Genomic DNA, 12,497 nt, shown 5'->3' with positions numbered 1-12,497 from the left:
TAAGGAGAGGTCTTTCTCTTAGAATTTACTATCTAGAAATAAGACAGATTTCCACTGCGAAGTAAAATTCTATTATACCTTAATTTTAATTAAAAATATTAAAAACTTGGTATGCAATTCAAGAAAGCTCTTTCAAACAATTTAAAAAGTATTTAAAAATATTTTAATACGACCAAAAATTAAAATAAATTCCTTTTCCTACTCCTAAAAGGCCAAAACCTATCCTCTCCACTATAAATACACACCACGTAAGTCTTCAAAACCTTCATCTCATCCAAAAATCAATATATGTGATTATTTGATCGAGCAATATCCCAATTCCTCTCTTTTTGCCTTTTCCCATCTTCTTAAAACACAAAAATCTAGAAAAACCAAACACAAAAACCTTGAACACCAAATCTTTTTGCTTTTGTTTTAGGTTGGAAATTCGTCAATATGGGTAGCAGTGAAAGACAACACATGAACTTCCACCTCCAACTCTCCGATCTTTTCCACCGCCACCACCGTCATCATCACGGCGACAACAACAAGAAGAAGGGTGTACCAAAAGGATGCATGGCGGTTCAAGTAGGGCATGAAGGAGAAGAGAAACTTGAAAGGTTTGTGATTCCAATTATGTACATTAATCACCCTTTATTCATCAAACTCCTTAAAGAAGCCGAGGAAGAATATGGATTTGATCAAGAGGGTCTTATCACTATTCCATGCCACGTGGAGCAATTCCGTAACGTTCAAGATGTGATTGATCGTGAGCACCACCGTATGATGAACCCTCACCATCATCATCATCACCATCGTCGCAACAACTTCTTGTGCTTAAAGGCTTGATCGACTTTTCGGCTTATTGGAGGCTTTATCAAGATGTAAATTTTAGTTTCTTGATTTGTTTTTCTTTTTTGTGGAAATTTTTATCTTTGGGCGAGATGAAATTCAAGTGAAAGTGAAACTTGACTCTTGACTTGGAAGGTATAGTTCCTTTCGGAGCTATAAAAAGCTCTCCTTCGGGAGACACCTCCAAGGGCGAGTAGGGCTTTTTCCCCTCGAAGAGGGGTTTTTGCCTGCTACTAAGTTTCCACTTATGTATTTGCCCTTATAATATACAAGTTTACTTTCTATCAAAAAAATAAAGAAATTCAAGTGATTAATTGTAGTCGACAATGATGAAAGTTTGTTAATTGATGATATTGTATGATACTATTAATGTGTTGGTAAGTAGTAACTAAGTGCAGTTTATGAGAAGCATAATTTGTCCCTGTTAGATTATATATTAACCGAAACTGTTTTATGTTTTGTTGCTTTTTTTCTGGGATTTTTTGCAGCCGTTTAAAGAGTAGTACTCCGTATATAATCTATTTAGGTCATACTCTTTAATCTATGTTCCTTAAGATCATAAAGTTTTCCTCTGACTAACCCATTGTTAGTGAAATACGTTAAATCCTTGTGTTATTTATTTGGTAATAATTAGAGTGTTTTCCCGTGATTAACCCAAATTGACTAGCACAACGAACAAGAAAAGGAATGCTTAATTACATTCTGTAACTTATCACTACGAGTCTGATACTAAACGAAATTTCCTTAAGAAAAAACCAATTTCTCTAGGGAAAATGTTTGGTTGACCCTAAGGGTTCGCAACCCCTAAGATACATATAACATAAAATAATATATATGTATAATTAATTGGAGAGAGAGTGTTGTATGTAAAGTTTCAATGCATTTTAACCAATCAAATTTCAATATTGAAAGGGTTACCAACCCTTAGGGTCGCTCAATCATTGTCCTTTCTCTATTTTATGTTTCAATCTTGATCTTTCCCCATGCACAACAACAAAATTTGTTTCAATTCATCTTTTACCGAAAAATGACGATCAATACTCAAGAGGTTATACTTGCACCAATATTTTAGTGAGAAAATTACTCCCTCCCTCCTTCCCTTTTTTTATGTTGTACGTATTTTGCTTTGATGTCCGATTTTTATCTTTACGTCTGAACTATTTCTTTATATCTCTCACTTTTTTTTTAAATCATAGTTTGTATTGTGCAAATAAAAAAATAGAAGGAATCTCAATCCAGATTAGTTAATCGTTTAATCGCGTACATGATACCAAATAAAGAATAAAAAGGGACGGATGAAGTATTTTTTTATAAATGTGGTATTTTTCTAAATAGCGCGCAAAAATGGCAAAAAAGAAACAAATTTACAAAGCAACAGTACTCTTTGATGCATGTCTAATCTATACACTAAATACGCAGAAAATCTTATGACATCAAACACTATAGTATAAGCATGTTAAACTAAGGATTCGACTCTAATTAAGCACTCTTAAAAAGAGCCTATAAATAATCATAAGCAAAAGTCGTAGGATCAACAAGTTCAGATGCCTTGAGTTTGGAGACTAGTGTGGATATTGTGGTTAGCCTCATAACATAGCTGATCAACTTGCGAAAAACATTCATCAAAACTAGCATATATTCTTCTCTTAACCGAGTTCCTCAAGTCTCTCCATATTTGAACATCAGGAGTTGCTTCACAATGCATGAAGTAAGTTGATTGATCCATCCATTGCACACAAGGTGCTGGCGCGTCACAAACATAGCAATAACACTGCAATCAAATAGAACGAAGCCTTATTATGACTCATTTCAGACAAAACAAGTTCAGATAAGATATGATAAATTAAGTTAATATAAGTTCAGACAAAGTAAATCGAATAGAACGGAGCCCTACTTAGTAACCTAGCAACAAAAATAGGTGTCCAAATGTATGAAGGGAATAGAAGATATTACCTTGTTGCAATGAACGTAGCGACTAGTGTGGTGAAAAGAGTAAATAGCACAAAGATGCCTTGCATGTGGATAATCCCTACACGCAACCTACACATTACACAATTATATATATTAACTGTGGATAAAAAGTTATGGCCGAATATGCATGTAATATGGAATGAGAAATGTCAATAAGATATATTGACAAAATGAAATGAAGAGGTTTTATATAGACCTGATCAAACGGCGGGCCGGGCCGGGTTTGTGCATAAAACCAGTCCGCTATGTCGGGCCGAGCCAATATTTTGTGGCCAAACTCGTTATTTTCAGGTCTAAAATACCGGGCTTTCGGGCCATTTTCGGGCTGGGCTAAATTTATAACTAAAAAGTGTTTTTTTGTGTTTCCCAAACCCGCTCAAGAAAATAAAAATTCGGGCGGGCCGGGCCCGGAAAATTCTGCCAATCCCCACAAAAATTTCGGGCAGGCCAGGCTCGTCTTGATCAGGTCTAGTTTTATATGAACGCAATATGTACATTAAGATTGAAGTACCTCGGCCTTTTCACTTATAATGGCAAGATCAGCATCAGGGTCATATAGTAGATTCGAAAGTGTTGAAAAGGGAGTAACAGATTCATAAGGATCAAACTCTAAGATAAAACAATCTTCAACTTGTTCAATCTCTCTTAAACGTGTTTTGTCTTTCAAAGAAAATATCGATGTCTTGGGAATAAACTCTTTTTTCGGAGGTTTTACATCAGCATCCATCTCTAATCCCTCCATCCCATAATAGAACATCTAAACAGAATAGCAAAACAACAAAAGTTTAGCTTTATGAAAATGTTACTGACCATAAGCAGCATTATATTGGTAGGGAAGATGGTCAAAATTCAGTAATGTAACAAATTAAATACAATAATAATACCAAGTGATTTAAAAAAGAAAGATTAACATAATTAACCTTGAATTCCAACGACCTAAGTTTTGTAAACAAATATAAATCATACTCCTTAAATGCCTAAAATCGTGTTATTAACGATTGTATAATAATATAGGGAAGTTCGGGGAATAACACTTGCACTTAAATTATGGAAACATTTACAAAATCCTTTAACATATCTCTTGTAAAGTTATTTAGTTCAAGAAAACTTAATTTTTTTACATGTTGCTCAAATTTGAAAAAGTAAAGAATGCTAAAAAAAACCCCTACAAAAACCCACTTAGAGTTCGTTTTATACACCTTAAGACATAAGTTTCAAGTCTAATGAGTGTAAATAAGTTATAATCAGGTCTTATAATGATAATAAGTTCCAACCAGGTCCTATATGATGTCAATAAATTTCAATCACTTGCTATAAGTTATAATCCGATTTTTATAAGTTTACTCTTTCAAATTTACTCTCTAGTACTATCGGGACAATCAGATTTAATCAGTTTCAATAAGTTCAATCCCCTTATAATAGTCTTTCTATTAAGAAAATAAGAACTCGGGGGAAATAAATTACTATTTTGTAGGCTCTTGAATACTCTCTTTTGATCTTACTTACATTTCAATTAAATCAATCATTTATGTTATAGTAGCCTTTTATTCATCACAAAGAAAGTATAAGCTACTCTTTAACAGAAATAGAGTATAGTCTACATAAGTTACTCAGATTAATTTGACTAGTTTACCGATGTACAACTTTTGACCATTAATACTAATTCTGTGATGATGTTTAATTAATTCTTTGTTGATGATAACTACACCCTAATTATGAAATCAATTTCGATGAATTAGCACAACTACAAAGTGCCAGAACAGCAAACCCCATCAAATTTCACTAATTCAAACGGTTCCTACTTTGTCGAAGACTAAATTAAACTCATTCGAATAACAATCAAGCATATTGAAAACAATAGTCTTAAATTAACAAGATTTCGAACAAAATAAACCAAGAACAAAACGGAAAACTTAAAAAACCAAGAAATAAATTAAAACCCTAAAACAGACTTTTCTGTGGAATTGAAAGGGAAGTAGGAATAAAACTCACCAAGACTAACGTCGCCGTCGGTTTTACTGTTTCTGTGCCGTCAGTTTTACTGTTTCAATGGCGTCGTTTAATCCAATTTTTTAGGAAAAGAGAAGAAGAAGCGGTTTACTGTTTCAGTGGCGTCGATTTGCAAGGTGTAGAAATATTAATTCCCGCCTCTCCAAAAATCTATCTTCAATTTAATTTCTTATTGGCGGTTTTTACTTTCTACTATAAATGGGCTCAAGGAAGGTATTTTATTGGCAGAAATTAGAGTGCTAGGGTCTACAAATAACTGATCCGGAGTATTAGGCCCAACTTTTACTGCTGATTTACTGTACTCCGGCCCTGTTCGGCATGTTGAGCAGTTGAGTAGAGGATTAGAGCCCAAAGGTACAGAAGTTCACACTTGCGAATTTAGGTATGTTACTTCTGTAGTTTAGACATGTTACTTTTTTTTATAATGTTAGAGAAGATACTTTTTTTAGTTTAGGTATGTTACTTCTATAGTTTATACATGTTACTTTTTTTATACGGAGTAGTTTTAGGGGAGATACCTTCTTAGTTTAAGTATGTTAATTCTATAGTTTAGACATGTTACTTTTTTTTATAATTTTAGACGAAGTACTTTTTTTTAGTTTAGGTATGTTACTTCTATAGTTTATACATGTTACTTTTTATATATGGAGTAGTTTTAGGGGAGATACCTTCTTAGTTTAGGTATGTTACTTCTATAGTTTAGACATGTTGCTTTTTTAAAAAATAATTTTAGAGGAAGTATTATTTTTAGTTTAGGTATGTTACTTCTATAGTTTAGACATGTTGCTTTTTTTATAATTTTAGATGAGGTACTTTTTTAGTTTAGGTGTGTTACTTCTATAGTTTAGACATGTTACTTTTTTTTTATACGGAATAGTTTTAGGGGAAATACATTTTTAGTTTAGGTATGTTACATCTATAGTTTAGACATGTTACTTTTTTTTTATATATAATTTTAGAGGAGGTACTTTTTTAGTTTAGGTATGTTACTTCTATAGTTTTGATCTGTTACTTTTTTTTTTATAGTTTTAGAGGAGGTACGCTATTGGTTTCGCGCTCGTCACGCCATCAAGTTGATGGTGTGACTGGTCTCACAGGAGACGCGCTGATTTTACAATTAGCAAGCAAATGGACGGAGATGGGTGCTAGAAATACAAGGACTAGTTCGACCTGCATTGGGTTTATCAAAAACAAAAATTGTTGTCCTTTTCTAATTGTTTTTGTTGTTGTTAACTTGTTACTTCATCCATGTTGGTTCAAACAATTACTTATTGCAGCATTTGGGTTTTACATTATTTACACATTATGGTCATTGTTCTTTCACCATTAAATTAAATATATGAATGGTCAAAATTATTCATCAGTAAAGGAAAAATTCCAAATGGTGCGGGGGAGGGAATTTGTTTAAGGCTGCGTTCTTTTGGTCTTTTTCTTTAAAATTTCAGTTTAGGTCTAATAAGTTCATTTCAATCACTTCACGTCAGTCCTTTATCCAGTGTAAAAGAAAGACCAAGTTATTGGGTTATTTATTGTTATTTTAATTGAAAATTTAATGTGAATATGTGATAGAAGTGAAGTTAGTGGGGATATCAATTATCAGCCCAAATAAAGAAAGGTAAGAAGTAATTAAAAAGATGGTGGAACCATGCCAAAAAAAATATTCTAATTAATCAATGATAAATTAATTGGTAAAGAGTTGCTTTAAGGACGTGCTTGGAGCCTTGGATTGGTGTAATAGATTATGGGGTAATAAAAGTCAAACCACCGTAATAAAAGAAAAATGAAGGTGAATTGAGGTGGTTCAAGGAGGGTGGTGTGGTGGTATTATGATGAGAAGTGGTGGTGTTGTGAGGAGAAGGGAGGAAGGTGAAAGTTTATTACTCAGGATAATAATCACCCTAGTGGGATGATGAGTAACTATTCCCCCCATAATGAGGGTAATTGTTCCCCCTTTTCTTTTCTTCATCCTAACACTAGCTTATTCTCTTTGCCACCTTCCCTCATCTTCGCCTTCACCTTCACCTTCACCTTCACCTTCACCTTCACCTTCGATTACCTTTTTTTTCTTTAAGTTTTTGACTTTTATTACCCCATTAATGCATTACCCTCAATCCAAGAATGCCCTAAGAGTGTTTCGTACATAGTCCCTTGTGTCTGTTATAAAGAGGAATATAGTTAAGGACCAAGATGTGACTCACAAGATAAAGTCTGGTGGGTTTAAATGCATAGTAGGACATCTATTAAATCGGCGTTGTTTCTAGGGTCGGAGAGTTGGGCATTAGAAAGCTCTCACCAGATACACGGGTGTAGCAGAGATACTTATGTTGAGAAGGATTTGCGGGAACACCTAAAGAAAAGAATTTGTAACTAAGATATTCAAAAGGAGGTTGGAGTAGTTGACATAGGAGAACTGATTAGGTTGGTTTGAGCATGTGAGACGCTGACCAATGTACCGATAAAGATATTTTACGAAGCACTTCTGAATTTGGCTGATAGAAATTCAGATATCAGATTATCAGTTCCACTCTTTAGTTGTGTTGTTCCCTTTGTTTATACGGAGTACTTTGAAGTAATCTTTGTGTAGATATCATATAATTCTCATATGATGCTAGATTGCTAGGTTCACAGTAAGTATTAAACCAGTCATAACAGGATGGGCGGTGAGAATATTGAATCTGAAGTCTTAAAGTCAAGATTTCACAGAAGTGTTAGAGTTTTGAGAGCGACAATAATTCGTGGGAAGAAGATGAAGCAAATGCAACCTTCAAGGTTGGCAACCATAACATCCAGCATGGAGGAAGTCAAACATGTTTCTCCTGAAGTCAACAAAGGAACCTACATAGGGGTTGAAGAAGATACTGCAACTCAAGATGAATCTGAGATAGATGATGAAGATGATGCTGCCACCATATGGAAGGAGATGGAATTTGCAATGGAATCTTGCAAGGTATTCCTGTGCTTTTGTTAAGTACATCAATGTGAGAATTTCATAGGTGGAAACTCGATGATATTCCCTTGCATGATTTCTACTCGGTGAAGGCAGCCAATCGTTCACAGCAGCTGAATGTTTTGAAGCAATGGGCACAATAGAAGAGCATTCTCTTTTTAGGGTATCAGCAGTTCTCTTCCGTTGTCACGGGATATGTTACTAGCAAAGAAAAGGCTGCTTGTAAAGAGATATTAGTGAGAGCTCCAACAGTTCTGATATGGATGAGGGCCACACGCCGAGCGGCCGAGGAATAAAAATACTGACATGCTGCAGTCACTAACCCAAGTTCAGACACCTCGGAAATTAAGTTGTACTTTCTGGCACGCTTTATCAGAATCATGTCATAGAAGTCTTCAACATTCTTAACCTTGTTCAGCCAAAGTTTATGAAGTTAGAGCGTAGTCGTGCAATAGTTAGGTGTATTATGAGCAAACTTAAGATTTCTGGGGTCAGAAAACAGTTGACAGGAACAGGGGATTCTGCATTTTATGACCTGGTGGAGAGTACACTGACTAACGATGATAATGAACAAAGGAAAGTTGGGATCATAAAAGCGATGTTCTTCACTACTCCGTATTATAAAGGGGATTCTTTTGATGAGTTACCACTTACCAGGACTGGTGGATTTTACGGTCTTGCTCAATCTTAGTCCTAAGCAAAAGACTCAAGTTGATGAGATGAAGAAATTGAAGGAAAGAAAGTTCAGAAGTAGTTGTTCAGGGAGTGCTATATATTTGCATCCGCAGCTGAAGAAGCTCTCAGGGAACAATAATGATAGTACACATGAAAGTAGGATTTTAAGTGGTGAGAAACTGGATCAAATGATCAATAAAATGAATCTTATTGCGAAAATGTGAATTTACAAAAAAGGAGGATTTGGAAGACTGTTGTGAAATTGTGATATTTTCCTTCAGAATCCACAGGTAAGGAAAGATGTAAAAGCTTTGTACATAAGGTTTGTGTTTTAGTTTTACAGTTCGTATTTGAAAAGGAAAAAAACAACCAAATAATGGCAATGAATTTCCTCCCTTCCTTTCGCAGGTAATCTCAAGTAGTGATCTTACTTGCTAGAAGAACCTGTATGGTTGGTTATTCGCTCGAAAGTTTTTGCTCCAAAATGATGTTGCAACAGTTCAAAGGGGAAGAGCGAATCTACATTTTGTGTCTTTTTTTCAAGTTTTACTACTCCCCGATGCACCCTAACAATTTCCGATGCAACTTTTACATGTAACTCTTGTATAGGATTAATAGATTATGCACAATTATACAGTTTTGAGGAAAATGATGAAATTTTGGAATAGCAAGAAAAGAAGAATATGTGATATCTAGATAAAGATACACAATGGGTTACAAATATTTCCCTGATATTTTTCTGGCTATTACAAGATATGGTGCCTTTAGAAGAAACTTCAACATGTATATTCAATACTTTATGAAATCCTCAATATCGAGCTCTAAATACTGCAAAATGGAATATACTTCGTATATCATTTGATCTCGGATGAGATCTATCAAACTCGCATTCTTTAAGCTGGCTGCCTAGTTTGTACTTTGTAGTACATAGTCAACAATGCAGTGCTTACAGCTAAATCTCCAATAAGGCCTCTAACAACAATTATACCATTAACCAACACCCCTAATTTCAATAAGTATACCATGTCTGCAAGTTCAAATTGACCCTTAATCAGCAAAAAATTAAAAGATAATAAAATGTTAAAAACACAAAAGCTTTGGACCTGTACGTTAATTCGAGTTCAGATTCGATCAAACTTTCCGAGCTACATGGAGGCTTAAGAAACCGGATTTCGTCATGGTGAATACTCGATAAGGAAGGATCATGCACTTATTTGGTTCATATATATGAAACTAACATAGGTATATACAAGTCATAACAGACTCGATAATCCACCAAAAAGTTGAGTCGTCACAACTCATAAGAACTTATACAGCAGGCAAGACTCAGGAGCCTGATTTGACAATCCTTCCTAGTAAACCACAGTACATCATATTCCAATTTGATTGCTTTTAACACAATATCGGTTGATTATCCAATAAGCCTATATATTCCTTGATGATCACGGACATACAATTACCATGACAGAGATCTGCACAGACTGCAACCTCTACTCAGCATTGTCCATAATGAACCAATTATTACATCAGATTTGGCATGCTGCCCAAAATGTGTTCCAAGAAGATTAAAGATCATCAACTATACCAACAAACAGGGGGAAAATATACTTTAAGATGCAACTATGCAAGGAAGAAAATAAAATTAACTGTCAGTTACTACCAAACTTTTTTTATCACAAGAAGAACTTACACTCCACTACTCCAGAGTTCAGAAAAAACCTCCCTTCCTGATTTTTTTTCTTTAATGATTAGCGCAGTCTTTAGTCCAATAGGCCATATCGTGGTCATCATATCGATCATGGACTGTTGTTTGTACCATTTTCCTGAAATATTTCTTGCAAAAAAAGTATTATGTGTGTACACATGACACAACATTCCAAAGAGTAAGCTCCTTGCGAAGCTACTACCAGTAATTAAACCACTGCAACACACACAAGTATATTTTGGTGACATTGTATTTTTTAAATCTAAGAAACATGAAATTTTGAAAGACTAAAGAATGAAACCAAGAGTACGATCAGAAGAGTCAATAGTGCCTTGCTAGTTTAAATACCTTATGCCTCCTCTGAGGTATCTTCCTCTGCAGAAATACCTAGTTTACTTTCTCAGATAGCAATAGCTACATTCTCCATAACTCCCTTCAACTACTTTCCAAAATTGACTTCTTGGATCGCCTTCTAGTGTACTGAATGTACGGAGTAAGATGCAAGGTCATGAAAGAACTGGAATACCATTGGACAATCTGTAAGCACTTACAAAAACTTACAGACAGATAGCCTTGTGCACCAGATAGAAAAGTACATCTTAACAATGGCGTATAGCATCAGAATAACACAAGGAGAACTGGAGAACAACATCGTTTCAAGCAGAGAGCTGCAGACACAAACACACAAAACCAAACAGCATCATGCCTTTCAAGTGTTTCAACAATTAACAGGTAAACACAAATAAATTAATATCAATGCTCAGGCACAGATCAGGACTTTCATTAGTTTTCCTTGTTACAAAAGTTTACACCACATCACATGTAACTTGGATACTCAGATTTCACTATGCAATGTTTTCGAATGGGGCGTAGGGAATTAAATTTCATTTCAATGCAAGAACTGGAAGCCGATACAAGGTCAGAAATCACAACCAAGTGACCCACCAGTTGAAACTCATGTGAAACCCTGACTCAGTAAACATATGTACAACAAGAGGAAACACAATTTAAAGCAAATATACATAAAACAACCAGCAACAAATAGATTTGTGTCATATCATAGTTACATGACTTATATCGGAAATCTGCTACTTAGGCAAATTAAGGGGCTAACTTTCACAATTATATAAGAAGTATATGCAATAATGAAAAGAATATAAAACAGTGCGCTCAATTAGTCAATTATCATTAACATGAAGAACAGGACAAATGAAGAACAACAAAGAATTCTGAAAACTCCTACAACCAAAAGCACATAAATTGGCAAATTAACATCATTCACAACAACAAATTACAATTACAATGACAGGAAGACCATCATAGACTGTCACACTATTGATCATCTTCAAAATCATACTCACAAAGTAAACCGAGTCCACTACGCGCGGTGTCAATGTCTTCTTTGGGTTTTTGAACTGGTTTCCTCTTCTTGACAACAAAACTGACGACTGCATCTTCATTCACCTTTCGTTTCTTCACAATTGGCACAATCGGATACTGCTTCGTAGTCGGGCGTGCAGGCGAAAACATCAATTTATCATCCATCTTCTTTTCCTGATGATGCAAGAAATCTAATATTCCTGCTTCCAGATTCACAACCTCATGCCTGGACTTCATAGACCTGAGTTCCTCAATACTGGCCACGGATTCAGCTTGCCGTTTCAATTCACGGGCACGAATCTCAATAGATTTCATCTTATCCTCTTCAAAATCATCAATTTCTTTATCTGGATTACTCGGTTCAAAATTCCTCGTGGCGCCGGACTCGATCAAGTAATCGCTATTTTTCGGGTCGGTCTTCATCGTAATCTCCGAAGAACAATTCGTACACTTTATATAAAACCTAAAAACTTTGATCATTCCTAAATAAATCTCTCGAATAACGTCTTCCTTTCTGGAATTGAATTTAGTCCCTTGATACATGTAATTTCCACACGAACAGCATCTAATACTCATCGGGAGCATCATCCGCACTTTGATTTGATGATTTTGGGGTTGCCTGCGTCTAGGGAGTTTGGCCGGATCGAAATCCGCCGGATAGTACTTGTTCAGTACTTTCCTTTCACCCATTGTAATTCGTAAACTTCAAGTGTTTCAGATTAAAATCTTGAGTTTTTCTTTTCTTTTCTTTTTCGAGGGATTTCTGAGTTTTGGTTCTAACAAATCAACCAACCTGGTTATTTATTTATAGGGTACTAACATCGATCTTGTTGGAGAATAATCTAGACAAATTAGGCGTTTTTATTTTCCAAAACCAAGTAGATTTTGAAATAACATAGAAAAAGGAAAGTTTCCTAAATCAACTGATAACTACTCCTAATTAAGGCGAGTTACCTTCACTACAAATACAATATTACA

General features: G+C 35.0%; 3 protein-coding genes and 1 pseudogene across 5 annotated transcripts; 2 read left to right on the top strand and 2 right to left on the bottom strand.

The window, feature by feature from the left end:
• Positions 1 to 286: 286 nt before the first annotated feature.
• On the top strand, positions 287 to 1,233 carry LOC110797065 (auxin-responsive protein SAUR32-like). Its single transcript, XM_022002163.2, has one exon. The coding sequence runs from the start codon at positions 436 to 438 to the stop codon at positions 826 to 828; it is 393 nt and encodes a 130-aa protein (XP_021857855.1). The 5' UTR covers positions 287 to 435; the 3' UTR covers positions 829 to 1,233.
• An 897-nt stretch (positions 1,234 to 2,130) lies between these two features.
• LOC110797056 (RPM1 interacting protein 13-like) lies at positions 2,131 to 5,487 on the bottom strand. The gene is made up of 4 exons (XM_022002155.2): positions 4,795 to 5,487; positions 3,314 to 3,559; positions 2,785 to 2,871; positions 2,131 to 2,602 (listed from the first exon to the last, which is right to left on the bottom strand). The coding sequence occupies exons 2-4, from the start codon at positions 3,557 to 3,559 to the stop codon at positions 2,372 to 2,374; spliced, it is 564 nt and encodes a 187-aa protein (XP_021857847.2). The 5' UTR covers positions 4,795 to 5,487; the 3' UTR covers positions 2,131 to 2,371.
• A 1,978-nt stretch (positions 5,488 to 7,465) lies between these two features.
• On the top strand, positions 7,466 to 8,699 carry LOC110797046 (protein CHROMATIN REMODELING 35-like; annotated as a pseudogene).
• A 781-nt stretch (positions 8,700 to 9,480) lies between these two features.
• On the bottom strand, positions 9,481 to 12,435 carry LOC110797041 (uncharacterized). 3 transcript variants are annotated; one of them, XR_008929831.1, is made up of 3 exons: positions 11,501 to 12,435; positions 10,488 to 10,807; positions 9,481 to 10,355 (listed from the first exon to the last, which is right to left on the bottom strand). XR_008929831.1 is itself a non-coding variant. In XM_056838522.1 (2 exons), exons 1-2 carry the CDS (start codon positions 12,207 to 12,209, stop codon positions 10,758 to 10,760), a joined length of 759 nt encoding a protein of 252 aa, XP_056694500.1. In that variant the 5' UTR covers positions 12,210 to 12,435; the 3' UTR covers positions 9,481 to 10,757. The 3 variants fall into 3 exon arrangements, 2 of the variants coding, with proteins under 2 accessions (XP_056694500.1, XP_021857827.2); XM_056838522.1 differs by having other exon boundaries at positions 9,481 to 10,807; XM_022002135.2 differs by having other exon boundaries at positions 9,481 to 10,656; positions 11,501 to 12,434.
• Between the last annotated feature and the right edge of the window lie 62 nt (positions 12,436 to 12,497).

Source organism: Spinacia oleracea, chromosome 3 (genome assembly GCF_020520425.1).
Source record: "Spinacia oleracea cultivar Varoflay chromosome 3, BTI_SOV_V1, whole genome shotgun sequence".
NCBI classification, from domain to species: Eukaryota; Viridiplantae; Streptophyta; class Magnoliopsida; order Caryophyllales; family Amaranthaceae; genus Spinacia; species Spinacia oleracea.
Note: the sequence above shows the minus strand (reverse complement) of the source record. Positions and strands in the feature narration are given on the sequence as shown.